The 18,762-nt window shown below is 50.7% G+C and overlaps 1 protein-coding gene across 1 annotated transcript; it reads right to left on the bottom strand.

Moving 5' to 3' along the window:
- Positions 1–1,766: 1,766 nt before the first annotated feature.
- LOC308277168 (histone-lysine N-methyltransferase SETMAR-like) lies at positions 1,767–4,824 on the bottom strand (the record flags this gene model as incomplete). Its single annotated transcript, XM_080716291.1, has 2 exons — positions 1,767–2,534; positions 4,708–4,824. 2 exons carry the CDS (start codon positions 4,822–4,824, stop codon positions 1,767–1,769), a joined length of 885 nt encoding a protein of 294 aa, XP_080572417.1.
- Between the last annotated feature and the right edge of the window lie 13,938 nt (positions 4,825–18,762).

The following is an 18,762-nucleotide window of genomic DNA, read 5'->3' as shown; positions in this document are numbered from 1 at the left end:
ATTATACTTTTCTTTAGGAATCATCACAGCGAGAACGAGACTGCCCAGGAGTGGAGCTTAATGTACTGCATTATACTTTTCTTTGGGGATTATTTTTTGATTGATCAAAATTCATTGCAGCGGGGCGTGGTGGCGCACGTTTGTAATCCCTGCGCTTGGGAGACCGAGACAGGAGGATCACGCAGGTTCGAAGCCAGCCTAGCTGGCTTAAGAGACCCTGTTTCAAAAAAAAAAGTATAAAATAGGTCTGGATATTTAGCCCGGAGGTAGAAGGGTTTCCAGGAACCCCAGTAACTCCCCCAAAAAAACCCTCTGCAACAATGCACCAATAAAAAAATTAAAAACAAGCTGAGCGTGGTGGCGCACGCTTGTAATCCCCGCGCTTGGGAGGCTGACACAGGAGGATCACGTAGGTTCGAAGCCAGCCACGCTGGCTTAAGAGACCCTGTTTCCAAATTTTAAAAAAATATAAAATAGGTCTGGGAGGTGGAAGGGCTTCCAGGAACCCCAGTACCACCCAAAAAAAAAAAAAGTCTGGGAGTATAGTCCAGAGGTAGAAAGCCCCTGGGTTCCTCCCCCAGTAACACACACACACACACACACACACACACACACACACACACACACAATCAAAATTGCCATCCTCCTGTCCCAGCCTCCTAAGTGCTAGGATTATGAGTGTGTGCCACCACACCTGGCTTGAATTTTTCATTTTGAAGCAGAGTCTCACTAAGTTACGGAGCCCTTGCAAAGTTGCTGAGGCTGGCCTTGAACCTGTGATTCTCCTGTCTCAGCCTCCCGGAACTAGGGTTTTTTTGAATCATGGCTGAATTTGGTGAAAAAGCCCAATAATGGCAGCTTAAACAAGGAGACTGTTTCTTGTAAAGGAACACCGCTGTGATATCAGAACGTAGCGTTTTCCACAGTACCGATACTCATACCACCTTCTACCTTGCTGATTTGTTCAACACGCCCTTTCTTCTTCTTCTTCCTCCTCCTCTCCTCCTCCTCTTCTTCTTCTTCCTCTTCCTCTTTTTTTGTGGCATTGGGATGGAACCTAGGGGTATTTGACCTCCAAGTGACATCCCCAGCCCTATTTTTTTTCTTTATTTATTTTTGGTGGTACTGGGGCTGGAACCCAGAGGCTTTCTACCTCCGGGCTATACTCCCAGACCTATTTTATATTTTATTTGGAAACAGGGTCTCACTAAGTTGCTGAGAGCCTCACTAAGTAGCTGAGGCTGGCTTCGAAACTGTGCGATCCTCCTGTATCAGCCTCCCAAGGGCTGGGATTACAAGCGTGCGCCACCACTCCCGGCTTGCAGGACCCTTTCTGAGGATCACCTTGGAGTGTGGCCTGCTGGGATTGCTGCCCCTACCCTGGCCATCACATACACATTTCTGCTTATAGGATGAAAGAAGATAAGGGCAAGATACCCAACTTAAGGACACACAATTTTTTGCTTTTATCCTGCAAGCAAGAAAACATTAGTTGCGTCTAACTGGGAAAGCGAGTATTCTGAACATTTATGTATCTATGTAAAAACGAAGAGGAAAAGAAAGCAACCGGGCATGGTGGGATGCGTTCGCAGTCCCGGTACAGATTGGATTCGGTGCGAGAGCCCAGTACTGGTAGCATCAACCAGGAGACTGTTTCTCCTAAAAGATCAGAGCTGCGAGATCTGAGCGTGGACTGGGAGGCTGAGCCAGGAGGGGCGCGGGTTTGAGGCCAGCCTCCGCCTGCACTCTTCCTGAAGAACGCCCGGCTAAGGGCAGTACAGTGAACCGTCAAAAGGCAGGAACCCGGCACACGCTGCGGCCCCGCAGGAGCAGGGTTTCCGCAGCTGCCCGCCCTGGGGCCTCTCTTCTTCGCCCCCTTCCACGGGGTTGAGGAACCTTCCCGAATAGTCGTAAGAGAGCTCTTCTCCCGGGCCGATGGCCGTGGCTGCGAAGAGGGCCAGTTTAGGTACCATCGAGTCGACTCGGACGGGGACCATGACCAGGTTGGGCTGGCAGGAGTGGTTCAGGAACCGGCCGGCGTTCCCGATGGACGTGGGGTCCACGAAGGTCTCCAGGACCGGCCCGCCACACACGTGCTCCCTGACGGCGATGATGTAGTTGGGGTCCTGCCTCTTCTGCGAGTGAGTTCTCCTCCGCGCTTCCGAGGCGCCCAGGACCTCGCCGGCGTATTCACAGACGAATCTCCCTTTGGGTATCCACTCCAAGGTCCGCAGCCCCCAGCCCTTTCCGTCCGTCTTGAACACCTGCAGGCGGAACTGCAGCCCCCTCTGGACCACTCTGTTTGTGCAATGGTCCGCACACTGGCACAGGGCGTTGCATTCAAAGACGGGCCTGGAGTACTTGGCTCCCGGGCCTAGCACCCTGAGGCACAAGTGCTCGTCATAGTTCTCGTCCTGGCGGAGGCAGGGGCAAGAGCCGGAGAGGCAGGGGGTGGCGCCGCACCTGCAGCCGGGAAAGGTTATCTGAGTGGGGTCCGTGGCTGCTCCAGGTCCCATGACGTAATCCGAGGTGTACTGTCAACGTAGAAACGGTGCAAGTCAGCGTGAGACACGCCAGCAAAAGTACAAATAGAGCCGGGCGTGGCGGCGCACGCTTGTCATCCCAGCATTCGGAAGGCCGAGACAGGAGGATCACGGTTCTCAGACAGCCTCAGCTACTTAGCGAGGACCTTTGCAACTCAGTGAGACCCTGTTTCAAAATAAAGAATAAAAAAAAGTAGGTTTGGGAGTGTCGTTCGGAGGTAGAATGCCCCTTGGTTCCATCTCGGTACTGAAAGAAAAAAGTATATATATATATATATATATATATATATATGTATGTATATATAATAGACAAATATTTTCATTATTATTAGTTTTATTATTGGTGGTACTGGGGTTCCTGGAAACCCTTCTACCTCCGGGCTGCACGCTCAGACATATTTTATATATATATTTTTGGAAACAGGATCTCTTAAGGCAGCACAGCTGGCTTCGAACCAGCTTGATCCTCCTGTCTTTGCCTCCCAAGAGCAAGGATTACAAGTGTGCGCCACCACGCCCGGCAACAAGTATTATTTTCATGTGCATTTTGGAAAGTCTAACTAGTGCAGCAAAACACATGTCTTTATGGACAGTAATGATTATGATGATTCTAAAGAGAATAGTTATATAAATTAATTTATTATTATTATTATTATTATTATTATTATTATTATTATTATTATTATTATTTTGGTGGTACTGGGGTTCCTGGAAGCCCTTCTACCTCTGGGCTACACTCCCAGACCTATTTTTATATTTTTATTTGGAAACAGGGTCTCTTTAGCCAGCGAGGCCGAACCAGCACGATCCTCCTGTCTCTGCCTCCCAAGCGCGGGGATTACCAGCGTGTGCCACCACGCCTGGTGTTTATTCTTAAATGAGTTAATTTCATCCTTAAAATAAAGTGAGTTCTTTTATTTCATTTGCGGGTCTGGGGATGGAACTGAGGGGCATTCTACCTCCGAGCTACACCCCTAGCCATATTTTTTATTCTCTATTTGGAAACAGGGTCTCACCATGTTACAGAGGACCTTACTAAGTAGCCAAGGCTGTCTGCAAACTGCGATCCTCCTGGATCTCAGCCTCCTAAGTGCTGGAATTACAAGCATGTGCCACCACGCCCAGCCATTTTTAGTTTTTTGGGCTGGGAGATGGGGGTCTGGCTGTGTTGCTGAGACTGGCCTCAATCTCATGAAACTCCTGCCTAATTCCTGAGTAGCCAGAATTCGAGGCCTAGACCGCGGTGTCCAGTTTAAAGTGAGTTAACTTCAATACATACATCAGGCCAATAGTTCTCCAAACTGCAGGTGTGAAGAGAGCTGCTATGATTTAAACTGTACCCTGGAGGGTTTGAAGGCTTTGCAGAAGCTAACTTATATTTGCCCAAGAATTCCAAGCAAGAGCAAGGCATCAGCCTCGGCCAGGTGTGACTTTTTAGAGCCGTTATTTATTTATTTTTTAACATCAGGCAAACTCATTAATAGGTCTTAACCCTTATTCTACATATAAGACTTTGGAGAACAGAGAGGTAAATGATTTTCTCTGGATGCTTCACCGTGTTGTCAACAAAAAGTTGGACAAAAAGGGATCCTTGACGTCAAGGAATCACCAGCCTACAGACTGCAGAGGGCAAAACCCTTGCGAAGGTCTGACGACAGGTTTATAAAGACCTCAGCCTGTGCCTCTTAAGAACTTTGCACGTGCCAACAGCTCTGAAACTGGATAAGGAAAAGGTGGGGAGGAATTTTAAAATGCCACCTGTGGATGCCTCACCCCTACCAGAGCAGCCGCCGAGCCCGCCCTGCCGCCTAGCCCCGCCCCCGGGGCCGCGCGGCTCTCGGGCACATAGCCACGCCCCTACGCGGCTAGCCCCGCCTCTACCCAGGAGGATGCCAGCCCCGCCCTGTGGAGGGTTGCTTGCCACTCTTACGTATTTAGCTCCGCCCCTCACTGGATAGGCACGCCCCTCCCTGGGAGGGCAGCACGCAGTCTCTTGGGCACCTGGCCCCGCCCCCTGGTTAGCCCCGCCCCCGAGGGGAGGGCAGCACGAGGCTGTCTCGGGCATCTAGCCACGCCCCCTGGCTAACCACGCCTCTACCCGGGAGAGTGGCACGCAGAGTGGGGGGGGCATCTATTCCCGCCCCCTGACTAGCCACCCCCTTACCTGGAAGGGCGCTGGCCCCGCCCCCGGCGGCCACATGCTCACGGGCAAGTTCTCCAGGCCTCCCGCTATATCCAGCTGATCTATTTGAGCCGCAGGTGTCCCTTCAGAGGCTGCCATGCCAGAAGGTCACTTCCTCTCTTTAACTTCCGCAACACCGGGCCGCCCGGTGCCGAGCCTCCTTCCCTGACAGGCGGGCGCCTCGCGGAGGATGCTGGGACCTGTAGTCCGCGGCCGCGCTGCCTCACGGGAGTTGTAGTTTGCACGGCCCCAGTAGAGGCCTGAGGGGCGGGGGCTCGCTGCACTTGTTTGGAAGGCACAGTCATCTGCACTGGGTAGAGGGCCCGTGTAGAGGGCTGCTCAAAAAGTGGTTACGAGCTAAGCACTGTGGCACACACCTGCAATCCCGGTTCTAGAGACTCTGTGTCAAAATAAGGGATGAAAAATAGGGCTGGGGGTGTAGCTCAGAGGTCAAATGCCCCAGGGTTCCATCCCCACACCTGAAAAAAAAAATAAGAAAAAATTTAAGAAGTCTTTTCTCAAAAAAAAAAAGTCGTTTTTCATTGAGGTATATTTTGACAATTCTCAAACCCAAATACATCAAATACATGAACACCAGCACTGGACAATTAAGTAAGTGGACAGCAGGAGGTAGGGGTCAGATTTCTCACCATTGAAGCACATCATAGAATTGACTTTTTTTCTTTTTTGGCAGTACTGGGGATGGAACCCAGGGGCATTCGACCTCCAAGCTACACACCAGTCCTATTTTTGTTTTGAAACAGGGTCTCACTGAGTTGCAGAGGGCCTCACCAAGTAGCTGAGGCTGGCTATGAACTAAAATCCTCCTGTCTCAGCCTCCTGAATGCTGAGATTACTACCGGGCACCACCTTTATTTTTTTTGAAATGAGGTCTAAGTTGCTGAGGGCCTTACTAGGTTGATGAACCTGTAATCCTCTGGTCTGAGCCTCCCAGGTACTGAGATTACAGGTATGTGTCACCACGCCCAGTTCAGAATACATTTGTGTACAGACAAATTTGATCTTTTTTTTTATTATGATTTAAGACTGACTCCCGCTTACAAAAGTCAATTCTCTATGTTGTGTTACAGACGGCCCTGCAATTCAGAACTCAAATCAGAAATTCAAGTATCATCCTCACTCCCAGTTCTACAGGTTGACTCGGCTCGGCTGAATGGTCCTCATTGGGCTCCCATGAGGCTGCAGTCGTCGGCTGGGATCCCGTCCTGTGAAGCCCCGGCAGGACAGAGCATCCACGCGGCTCGCTCGCTGCCCGGCGTCCACGAGGCCGCTCCGTGGCTGGAGTTCTCAAGCTCAGCAACAGGGTTTGAAGAGGAGAGTTTAAGGCCTCTCATGAACCGAGCTCAGGGGCCCCTTAATATCACTTCTTCTATGTGAGGGGAGGGGCCAAGGGTGGGATTGGGACTGAAGCCAGAGGCAGTCTATCTCCCAGCCACACCCCAGGCTTTTTTATTTTGAAATGGGCCTTCCTAGGTCGCTGAGGTTTGCACTCAGTTGCTGAGGCTGGCCTCACACCCGCAATCCTCCTGCCTCAGCCTCCCTCAGGGGTAGGATTGTAGGTATGCGCCAACACACCTTTGGTTCTACTTTTTGTTGTTGTGGCGGTGGTGGTGGTTTGTTTTGTGGTACTGGAGATTGAGCTCAGGGGCATTCTACTTCAGAGCTGCATGCCAAGGCGCTTTCATTTTTTGGTTTGAAACAGGGTCTTCCTAGGTTGCTGCAAGTCTCACTAAGTGCGTGCTAGGCTCTGCTCTACGCTTGATCAGGCAAGTTGACAAGGCTGTCCCAGATCCACAAGGAAGGAAACAAGACTTTCTCTCATTGTACTCAAATAGGGAAGGAAGGAATTGAGGATGTCTGTCTCAGAGAGTACACAGTCTGCCCTCTCAACACTAAATTTCATCGGCATCCTATGTGAAATGTATATTCATGCCTCTTGCTAATATACGCTAGATTTTTTGCAGAACTGAGGATGGAACCCAGGGGCATTCTACCTCTGAGCTACACCCCCAGCCCTATTTTTTATTCTTTATTTTGAAACAGGGTATCACTGATTTGCAGAGCACCTAAGTAGCTGAGGCTGGCTGCGAACCACGTTCCTCTTGTCTCAGCATCCCGAATGCTGGGATTACAAGCGTGCACCACCACGCCTGGCTTAAGATGCTCTACTTAATTCTCCTATGGTGTTGCCTCAAAATTAGGACCTTATTATCTCAATCAAGTCTCTGTGCAGAGATGTTTTAAGAACATTGAAATAAAAATGCACATCTAACTACAGTTTTATTACAGAGATAGGATAACTACAATACATGCTTTATTAAAAAGCGGATCATGCTGTAATTGCAGTATTTGGGAGTCTGAGACAGGACGACACAGATATTTGAGAGCTAAGAGCAAAGCAAGAAAGGGAACATCACAGACCGCAAGAGAAGAGGCAGCTGAGGTGGGACTGTTAGGAGGAAGCCGTTCTTCCTGGAGATTCCTCCTCTGACTTGAAATCTCTCGATATAGTTCCTAGAGTCTCTCTCCACACAGAAGCAGACTTTATGATCTATGAGTGACTCGATCCTTACGCCTTCCAAGGACTTAATCTTGCATAATAGTGTGTGGGGAGCCATTAAGGCTTTTACCTTATCTTGTCTCAGCCTTACTCAAAAGTGCACTTCTGACTGTGCTTCCCAGAGTCACCAAGGTCTGGAGTCATGGAGTCTAAGTAAATAAGACCCCTCAGAATGACTGATGCTAACTGTTCTGTCTGCTAGTTAAGATTAGGTTTGTGTAGTACCAGGCTCCCGTGTGACTCGCAAAGTGATATATGTGCTTTGGATTTTCATGATTGCATTCCTGTACAACCCAAAGCTGGAAATTGTATAAATACCAGGAGAGAAAGAAACCTGGTTGTCGGCCAGCAGAGATATCGGCCCAGGAGTTTGCTGGCGACCCTCCCATGCTTGTTCATCCTCACGCCTCCCTTCAAAACCTGTACTTTTGCCGGCTGGCTCCGGCAATAGTGCACCTAAGATTTCAACATATGTGTTATCATTTCTTATTTCTTATAAACATGTCAAAGTTCCAGATCTGTAATGAAGCAAAATTAAAATAAAGGCCACAAAACACAGACATTCTGAGACCACTGATGGAAGGTGCTTTTTATTACATTTCGTGGAATCGTAAAGAGTTTGACTACTGGTCCTCTCCTCCATCCTCACTTTCAAAGAGAATACAAGGCGCCCGAAGACTGCCCCAGACAGGCCTCTGAGTGGAGCTGGAGTGGCGGCTTGCGGCGGGCGCGCTGCATCCTCCTAGGTCAGCTGAGGGAGCCTTCTGGCCCCAGCCCTGCCCACAGCTCCTGCACGCACGAGGCTCCTCCCCCTGCTGTGGAACCTGATGCAAGGCCAGGTGTGACCTGTGGCTAAAGCCTCGGCCACACTCTCTGCACACGCACGGCCTCTATTCCAAGTGCACCCGCTTGTGTGTGAGTGAGGCTGACTTGCTGCCGAAGCCCAGGCGGCACTGCCGGCACGTGTACGGCTTCTCCCGCGAGTGCTTCCTCCGGTGCTGATGAGCCCTGCCTGGTGGCTGAAGCCTCGGCTGCACTCTTGGCACACTAAAGACTGTTCCTTCGAGTGTGTCCACTAGTGTCCAACAGAGATGGACTCCTGGCTGAAGCCTTTGCTGCACTCGTGGCACACATACAGCTTCTCTCTGCAGTGCTTCTTCTCGTGGACGATGAAGTGGGACTTCCGGCTAAAGCCTCACCTGCCGCATCGAGGCACATGTATGGCTTCTCACCGAGTGCGTCCTCCCAGGGATGGGAGGTGGAGCTTCTGCTTAATACTTTGCTCACATCGTGGCACACATAGTGCTTCCAACCCGAGTGTGTCCTCTGGTGGATGATGAGGTTGGACTTCTAACTAAAGCCTTTGCCACACTTGCTGCTCACGTATGGCTTCTCCCTGAGCATGTCCTCTGGTGGACGAAGAGGGTGTACTTCACGCTGAAGGCTTTGCCACACTCACTGCACACGTAGGGCTTCTCGCCTGAGTGTGTCCTCTGGTGTCTGATGAGTGTGTTCTTCTCGCTGAAGCCTTTTCCACACCCACGGCACACGTACGGCTTCTCGCCTGAGTGTGTCCTCTGGTGTCTGATGAGTGTGGTCTTCTCGCTGAAGCCTTTGCCACACTCACTGCACATGTATGGCTTCTCGCCCGAGTGTGTCCTCTGGTGGACGATGAGTGTGGACTTCTCGCTGAAGCCTTGGCTACACTCACTGCACACATACGGCTTCTCGCCTGAGTGTGTCCTCTGGTGTTTGGTGAGTGCGGACTTCTCCCTGAAGCCTTTGCCACACTCACTGCACACATAGGGCTTCTCGCCCGAGTGTGTCCTCTGGTGGATGATGAGCTGGGACTTCCAACTGCAGTCTTTGCCACACTCACTGCACATGTAGGGCTTTCCGCCTGAGTGTGTCCTCTGGTGGATGATGAGGTAGGAATTCTGCCTGAAGCCTTTGCCACACTCACTGCACACGTACGGCTTCTCGCCCGAGTGTGTCCTCTGGTGTCTGGTGAGTGTGGATTTCAAGCTGAAGCCTTTGCCACACTCACTGCACACGTAGGGCTTCTCGCCCGAGTGTGTCCTCTGGTGTCTGGTGAGTGTGGACTTCATGCTGAAGCCTTTGCCACACTCATTACACACGTAAGGCTTCTCGCCCGAGTGTGTACTCTGGTGTCTGGTGAGTGTGGACTTCACGCTGAAACCTTTGCCACACTCACTGCACACGTATGGCTTCTCGCCCGAGTGTTTTCTCTGGTGGATGGTGAGCTTGGACTTCTCCCTGAAGCCTTTGCCACACTCACTGCACATGTAGGGCTTCTCGCCCGAGTGTGTCCTCTGGTGGATGATGAGGTTGGACTTGACGCTGAAGCCTTTGCCACACCCACTGCACACGTAGGGCTTCTCGCCCGAGTGTGTCCTTTGGTGGATGATTAGGTGGGCCTTGAATTTATAGCCTCGCCCACACTCGAGGCACACGTATGGCTTCTCATCAGAGTGTGTCCTCTGGTGGATATTGAGGTTGGACTTACAGTTAAAGCCTCGCCCACATTCAAGGCACACGTATGGCTTCTCATCAGAGTGTGTCCTCTGGTGGATGATGAGGTGGGACTTAAAGTTAAAGCCTCGCCCGCATTCAAGGCACACGTAGGGCTTCTCGCCCGAGTGTGTCCTCTGGTGGATGATGAGGTGGAACTTACGGTTAAAGCCTCGCCCGCACTCAAGGCACATGTAGGGCTTCTCGCCCGAGTGTGTCCTCTGGTGGATGATGAGGTGGGACTTAAAGTTAAAGCCTCGCATGCATTCATTGCACACGTAGGGCTTCTCACCTGAGTGGGTAATCTGGTGTATAACGAAGGTCGACTTCAAAGTAAAGCCTTTGCCGCAGTCTCGGCACACAAACGGCTTCTCGCCCAAGTGCGTCCTCTGGTGGATGGTGAGAATAAACTTCAGCCTGAAGCCTCGCCCGCACTCTTGGCACACATACGGCTTCTCGCCTGAGTGCGTCCTCTGGTGGATGATGAGGGAGGCCTTCCGTGTAAAGCGTCGCCTGCACTCGCCACACACAAAGGGCTTCTCACCCGAGTGCAGCTTCTGGTGCCTGGTTAGGCACGTCTTCAGAATGAAGCCCTTCTCACACACACTGCACACGTATGGCTTCTCCCCTGAGTGTGTCCTCTGGTGACTGAGCAGGCCGGTCATCTTGCTGGAACGCAGTCTGCGCTGGCCACAGGCAACTGCTCCAAGACCTAGGCCTTCTGCCCTCCTCAGCACCTTGTCGGAGTCTTTGGGGGTCCTCGTCTGAGCTGGGCTCTCCTTCATCCCCAGTGCTCTGATGTGATGCTGGGAGCTACCTGGTGGCCTCTGGGGTGGCCTGGGAAATTCTCCAAAAGTACTTTTCTTGGGCCTACCAAACCGAGACTTGGAGCCTTCTCTGTCTTGATCTTCTGCCCTGTCGTTCCAGGATCTATCGTCCGAGGCTCGCTGCTCCTTCTGGTCCTCCGCGTGTCTTTCTGCACATAAGCATCTGAAGATCCAGGGGCAGTGGCCACACAGCACCTTTTGTTCCAGAGATTTCTGGTTGGAGAAATCAGGAGGGCAGAGAGTAATGGAGTGCTGGGTCGGGTTTGGTCCTGCTGGAGAGAGAAAAGCCCAAGTCAGATGGAACTCATTTGATGGTGAGACTTGACCACATTCTTCAAATCCTTAATAGCAAATGTTACTGACCAAGAGATACTTTATTTATTTATTTATTTATTTATTTATTTATTTATTTATTTGGTCTGGGGTTGAAACACAGAGACATTTGACCTCCAAGCTACACACCCTGCCCAATTTTTTATTCTTGTTATTTTGAAACAGGGTCTCACTGAGTTGCAGACGACCTCACTAAGTAGCTCAGGCTGTCCGCAAACCGCAATCCTCAGGTCTCAGCCTCCCAGATGCTGGGATTACAAGTGTGCGCCACCACGCCCGGCTCCAAGAGATACTGTATATGAGCAACTTCCCAGCCCAACAGTACAGCTCAACAGACAGGGGACAGCAAAGGCATCAAGGGACTCTTGGGTGTATAAATAGGGACAACATCGACAGTCTACATGATTCTCACTACGATAACCTTCCAACACACAGCAATACACACAGAAACCACGCCTGAAACTTGTGTTCTTTTTTCTCACTGAGAGCTAGCTAACCAGTGAACTGTGCTCTTCTGATCAAGAGATAGGTAGAGGGCACAGTCAGCTGCACTGGGTAGAGGGCCCGTGTAGAGGGCTGCTCAAAAAGTGGTTACGAGCTAAGCACTGTGGCACACACCTGCAATCCCGGTTCTAGAGACTCTGTGTCAAAATAAGGGATAAAAAATAGGGCTGGGGGTGTAGCTCGGAGGTAGAATGCCCCTGAGTTCCATCCCCAATACTGCAAAAAGAAAAAGAATAAAAAACAGGGCTGGGAGTACAGCTTGGAGGTAGAATGTCCCTCAGGTCAATATCCAGTACCACAATAAATGATTACATACATACATACATACATACATACATACATAACATCTGAGCTGGGTGTGGTGGCTCATGCTTGTAATCCCCGTGCTTGGGAGGTGGAGACAGGAGGATCGCGCTGGTTCGAAGCCAGCCGTGCTGGCTTAAGAGATCCTATTTCCAAATAAAAAATATAAAATAGGTCTGGGAGTGTAGCTTGGAGGAAGAAGGGCTTCCAGGAACCCCAGTACCACAAAATACAATAAATTAAAATAAATAAAATAAAATAAATAAATATAAAAAATGAAAAAATAAAAAATAACATCTTAAATAAAAATTCATTGTCTAAGTTGGGCATGGTGGTGCATGCTTGGAATTTTAGTATTTGGGAGGCAGCAACAGGAGGACTGCGGTTCATGGACAGCCTCTGCAACTTGGTGAGGCCCTTCACAACTTAGTGAGACCCTGTTTCACTAAGAGCACGGCAGGGGTGTTGCTCGGAGGTAGAATGAACCTAGGTTCAATCTTCACGACCACAAAAACTTAAAAATGCAAAGGACAAGTAGACAAGAGTCACTGATACATGAGAACTGCTGCGCTCTTAGGTTTTACATCAAGTAGTACTTGATGAAGAAGAATACGGAAAGTTAAGGATGTATATGATACTTGGAACAGGGGTCAGTCAACTTTTTCTTAATGAAACTAAATACTTTAAGTTTTAAGGGCTGAAAGAAAAAATGAAGGACATTATATGAATTTTTACATTACCTTTTTTTTTTTGGTCCTCGTGATGGAACTCAGGGACACTGTACCCCCGATCCACACCCCTAGCTGTATTTTTTAAGTCTTTTATTTTATTTATTTATTTATTTATTTATTTATTTATTTATTTATTTATAAACAGGGTCTCACTGAGTTGCGAAGGGCCTCGCTAAGTAGCTGGAGCTGTCAGTGAACCATGATGCTCTCATCTCAGCCTCCCCAAGACTGGGATTACAAGCGTGCGCCACCACGCCTGGCAGTTTACATAACCATGGAAAAGTGTACAAACCACTCTTAGCTTCAGTTGCTTTGAGCACTCCACTTAAATTTCTCAACTGACTTTTAAGCTTTATGTCTCCCACTGGGCTTTGTTTTCTTTATATCATTCAGTTTCCGCTCTATTCTTCTTGATCTTTTCTAAAAAGATGATAACAAAAGAGAAAAAAACCCACAAACATGTACAAGAGTTACCCCGGGAAGGCCAGGGCTTCCTGGAGGAGGAAGGCGACAGGAGACCCAGGGAAGCGCTCACGGGGTGAGGATGAGGTCGGGAAGGGAGGCCGAGCCAGGCAACGTGAACGCAGGCCGAGAGCTCCAGAGGCAGCTCCCTGCACTGGGGCTCGGCGCCGCCTCCCTCCGCCTCTCGGCTGCTCACACCCTGCATCCTGGAGCTCACTGGCCCAGTTTCCTGCCACTCACCCGCACGGGAGGCTGGCGCGCATCTGCTCTCTTCTCTCCACGCCTCTTTCCCTTGCTCCAGCTGGACGATCAGCTTTGGCTTAGAAAACAGAATTCCTGCCCATAGGAAAGGAAGACAAGATGACCTTACGTCGTGGGTCAAGGGCCAGAGAAGAATTCAGAGGCAAGGCAGGTGAGGAGCTTGAAAGGGTGCGGCAAGGACCTGAACGAGTGGGGCCGATCCGCTCACGGAGGCGCTGATTCTGTACCAAGCCAGGTGGATGAACACCGCCGTCACCCATCACGGAAAATAGGTTACTAAGGAAGAGAGCCCAGCTCAGAGGAAAAGGCCCAGAAATGCAGAGTATCAGCCAGAGCGCATGTGCGTGTGTGCGCGCGCGCGCACACACACACACACACACACACACTTTCTTTTTTTTTTTTTTGGTAGTATTTGGGTTCTAGGAAACCCTTCTACCTCCAAGCTACACTCCCAGGCCTATTTTTTATATTTTTATTTGGAAATTGGGTCTCCAAAGCCAGAGCGACTGGCTTCGAACCTGCGCGATCGTCCTTTCTCCGCCTCCCAAGCGCAGGGATAACAAGCGTGCGCCACCACCCAGCGCCACATACACACTTTCAACTCTACAAATCTGACCTTCTTTGTGACACAGAAAACTACATGTTTTTCCTTTTGAGTGCAACCCGAAAGCTAATTTAAACAGAAAGATTTGTAGCCATACGTGCTGGTGCACACTCGTAATCCCAGTACGTGGGAGACGGAGACAGGAGAATCGCATGTTTACAGCCAGCCACAGTAACATAGTGAGGCCTTTCAAAACTTAGTTCACAATAAAAAATAAAAATTACACAATAAAGAATAAAAAATAGGGTGAGGGTGTAGGTCGGTGGTAGAATGACCCTGGGTTCAATCTCCAACACCCCCCTCCCAAAAAAAAAGTTGGTTTGTGGTGGCACACATTTGCAATCTCAGCCTTTGGGAGAGAGAGAGACTGGAGGTTCATGGTTTGAGGACAGCCTCAGCTACTTAGGTCCTTTGCAACTCAGGGAGACCTTGTTTAAAAATAAAGAATAAAAAATAGAACTGGGGGGAGTAGCTCAGAGGTAGAATTTGCCTGGGTTCCATCTTCAGGATCAAAAAAAAAAAAAAAAACCAAATAAAAAAAATTGCATCAAATATATATAACCTTCCCAGTGTTAAGAATGCAAGTCTTAAGCATACCGCACTTAGCCACAGAGACCAGGTGTACAAACCACTCTTAGCTTACAGTTGCTTTGAGCACTCCGCTTAAATTTCTCAACTGACTTTTAAGCTTTATGTCTCCCACTGGGCTTTGTTTTCTTTATATCATTCAGTTTCTGCTCTATTGTTCTTGATCTTTTCTAAAAAGATGTTAACAAAAGAGAAAAAAACACACAAACATGTACAAGAGTTACCCCGGGAAGGCCAGGGCTTCCTGGAGGAGGAAGGCGACAGGAGACCCAGGGAAGCGCTCACGGGGTGAGGATGAGGTCTGGAGGGGAGGCCGAGCCAGGCAATGTGAACGCAGGCCGAGAGCTCCAGAGGCAGCTCCCTGCACTCGGGCTCGGCGCCGCCTCCCTCCGGCCTCTCGGCTGCTCACACCCTGCATCCTGGAGCTCACTGGCCCAGTTTCCTGCCACTCACCCGCACGGGAGGCTGGCGCGCATCTGCTCTCTTCTCTCCACGCCTCTTTCCCTTGCTCCAGCTGGACGATCAGCTTTGGCTTAGAAAACGGAATTCCTGCCCACAGGAAAGGAAGACAAGATGACCTTACGTCGTGGGTCAAGGGCCAGGGAAGAATTCAGAGGCAAGCCAGGTGAGGAGCTTGAAAGGGTGCGGCAAGGACCTCAACGAGTGGGGCCGATCCACTCACGGAGGCGCTGATTCTGTTCCAAGCCAGGTGGAGAACACCGCCGTCACCCATGATGGAAAATAAGTTACTAAGGAAGAGAGCCCAGCTCAGAGGAAAAGGTGTAGAAGTGCAGAGTATCAGCCAGAGCGCATGTGCGTGTACACACACACACACACACACACACACACACACACACACACACTTTCAATTCGACAAACCTTACCTTCATGGGAGAAACAAAATATTTTTGGTTTGAGTGCTACCCAAAGACCCAGTTAAAAATAAACATAGCTAGCCAGGCATGGTGGCACACACTTGTGGACCCAGTACTTAGAAGACTGCGACAGGAGGATCTCATGTTTATGGCCAGCTCAGTAACTTAGTGAGGTCCTGTTTCAAAATAAAATAGCGCTAGGGGTGCAGCTTGGAGGTAGAATGCCCCTGGCTTTAATCTCCAGTACCATAAAGAGAGCAAAGGAAAGAGAAAGCAAGAGAGAGAGGGACATTGTTTCCTCAAATATATCCAAACTGGAAGAAATGCCAGTCTTAAGCATACCACACTTACCCAGAGAGACCAGGTTTCTGTAGTTCTCCAGCATCACCTCCCTGTACAGGGTCCTCTGATCAGGGCTCAGCAGGATCCACTCCTCCTGGGAGAAATACACGGCCACATCCCTGAACGCCATGAGTGCCTGGAACACAGACACGGCCCTGCTCACCTGAGGCCTGGCCTTGCTCGGGTGAGGGCCAGGGAGCAGGCTGCTCTGGGAGGCAGGGGCCCTCTAGATCCTGCCTTGACTGCACCACTGTAGCCATGGGTTCTGATACCTAAAAACCCTGTCCCTATACAGCCAGCTGCACTTGTGAACACACACATTCAACGTCCTGGGTGGCCTGCTTGGGGTATACATGAGAAAATGAAAAATCCCTAAGTTTTGAGAACTTTAGCTCTAGGCAGAAGAGCAAAAAATATTAAAAATTAAACAGTAGTCACGTACAATAAGACTGAGTTTTAAATATTTAAAAGGACAGTGATCGTATTGGTGCTGGGGGATCTAAGGAACTGAACTCATACAGTTCCACAACGGCAAAGACTGAACCACAGCCCAGCCTTTTCTGATTCCCACAGACCGTAGCCTTCTCTGGCTGAGCTCATGAGAAGTGGCCACGTATGTACGCACAGTGTCTGAGGGGGAGGCCTCCTCCCCACCAGTGAAGGCCGCCATTCTCTTCCAATATACAGTGTGAGGGCCATGGAAACCCTCGACTGAATGTTGTTCAAAGCAGCACACAGCCAGGCAGGAGAACCGACAGCTGCCGAGAGAGGAATGCGGGACTATGGGTGGAGGAGCAGTGAGGGGAGCACCGGGCTCCGTGCTCCCTGGAGAACCTCTCACCGTTAGAGCCTCTTTTCCTGGAGGAACCAGCTGGAGCTCTGATCCTAGGAGAGAACACTGCGGGAAACGCTAATATTGAACGCAGAAAACCTGCACATGGTTCAAGAGGCAAAGGCAGAGGCGCCACCTGAGCCGGGCAGTCAGGAGCCCAGGAGTCCTCCCTTTCCCCAGCAGGCAGTCCTCCTGGGCAGTCAGAGTCACAGGACACAGAGCAAGAACAAAAAGTGTTCAGTGAAGTCACTGGGAATCCTCCAGGGCCAACACGGCGGCAGCTCCTCCTCCTTAAGCACCAGGGAGGGACCTGCCACAGAAGACAAGGACAGGCTGTGAGCGGCTTCCTAGGCGCAGAGCTGGGATGTGGTCTAGGAGCTGAGCCTGCCAGCGGCGGCAGTGGAGTTCACGTGTAATCCCAGCATCTCAGGAGGCTGAGGCAGAAGGATTGCAACCTTGAGGCCAGCCAGGAAACTTAGCGAGACCCCGTTTGAAAATTTAAAAAGAAAACAAAAAAAATAAACATCTGGGGTGCAACTCAGTGGCAGAGCATTCCTAAATTCAATCCCCAGAACCACAAGAAGGAAAGAAGAAAGGGAGGAAGGCAAGCAAGGAGGGAGGTATGGAGCCTCCTCTGACACGCTGTCAACACTGAGCATGAAGCCTTCCTCTGCTACTGAAGATGAAAGGAAAGACGTGCTGAGCTCGTACTACACAGAGACTGTTCCAGACACCGCGTCACGCCTCATCTGTCCTTACAACAGCCCCATCAAGAAGCCGTGTTACCACTTCACAGACGACAACACTGAGGCACAGTGAGATCAGTCCCTCGCCCCTGGTGACAAATTATAAAGCGACAAGCTGCAGAGATCTGGCTGTGGAGACGAGGCTCTTCAAGGCTGTTGGAGTCTGTGAGATGAGTCAGGCTGGTCACGAGGCTCTTCAGTGTGGATTCTGTGTGACAAGTCTGGGGAGGGCCACCTACTTCTGGGCACCTGCCGTTTCTCATTGTAAAACAGGAAAATGGAACATAAAATCCTGTGCGTTTGGTGGCCGACGCCAGCCCCCTGGACCTTGCAAGACTTGCCAAAGGAGCCCCAGCTCGACTGCCTCCTCCAAGGCCAAACCCAGGGACGGTCAGACAGATTGATACCCTAGATCGTGCCACCGTGGCCACCCCATGCCCAGTCAAACCACGCTTGTCCGCTTAAGCCACGTGCCCTGCGCCCTGCCTTAGAAAGGCAGGATTGAAACCAAGGGGTCTTTCTATTCCGGGTTCTTTTCCAGTGGATATCGACGAACTCTGAGGACTAGGAAGAGTACAGAAATATGAAAGCTTCTTTTAGGTTAGGGAAAGATAAGGCAACAGAACAGATAAGAGCAAAGACAGAGTACAAAGGGGGGTCCTGAAAATAGTGATCCCGACACCCTTGGGAAGCAGGGTGTGTGTGTGTTACTGAAGAGGGAACCTGCGGCATTCTACCTTCGTGCTAAATCCCAGCCCTGGTTTTCATTCTTCATTTTGAAACAGGGTACAAGTGGGCTTTTTAACATACCTGAGGGTGTCTATCAGCTTTTTTTTTTGGTGGTACTGGGGGAGGAACCCAGGGCCTTTTCTACCTCCGGGCTATACTCCCAGACCTATTTTATACTTTATGTAGAAACAGGGTCTAAGTTGCTGGGAGCCTCACTCAGTAGCTGAGGCTGCCTTCAACCTGTGCGATCCTCCTGTCTCAGCCTCCCAAGCGCGGGGAGTACAAGAGTGCACCGCCAAGCCGGCTTCTATCTGCTTTTTTATGATTAGTCAGAATTGGGTTGGGGGACCGCGGCTTGTGCAGTGTCAGCCCTTCACCTGAACCACCTGGGGGCCGCTGGGGCCTGGTTCCGTGGCCTCGCACTCTCACCCTCTGCTCACCTCGCCAAGCTCCCTGGGGACGCAGATGGCCACTTTAAAGCTTTCTGTTCCTGGCCCTCGGCCCTGCCTCCGATCAGGCCTGACCACCACCAGCTCGGAAGCCAACGAACCACCGGACACCTGGCGCCAGGGACAGTCCCGTCGCCTGCGATCTCAGACCCCTACCACCCCACGCCCCAAGCCCCCGACCCTGCAGCCCTACGGCATGAGCGACCCCGTGGCCATGTCGGATTCCACCCCAGGCCGAGTATCTCCGCCACGAGAACCCTAGGACAGAGGCCCGGCCGCGCACTCACCTCCCACCGGCTCGCAGCTCACCGCAAGTTACTTCTCCAGAGGCAGCGCTG

Source organism: Muscardinus avellanarius (genome assembly GCF_963383645.1).
Source record: "Muscardinus avellanarius genome assembly, chromosome: 19".
In the NCBI taxonomy this organism is placed as follows: domain Eukaryota; kingdom Metazoa; phylum Chordata; class Mammalia; order Rodentia; family Gliridae; genus Muscardinus; species Muscardinus avellanarius.
This window is presented reverse-complemented; position numbering and strand designations above follow the sequence as displayed.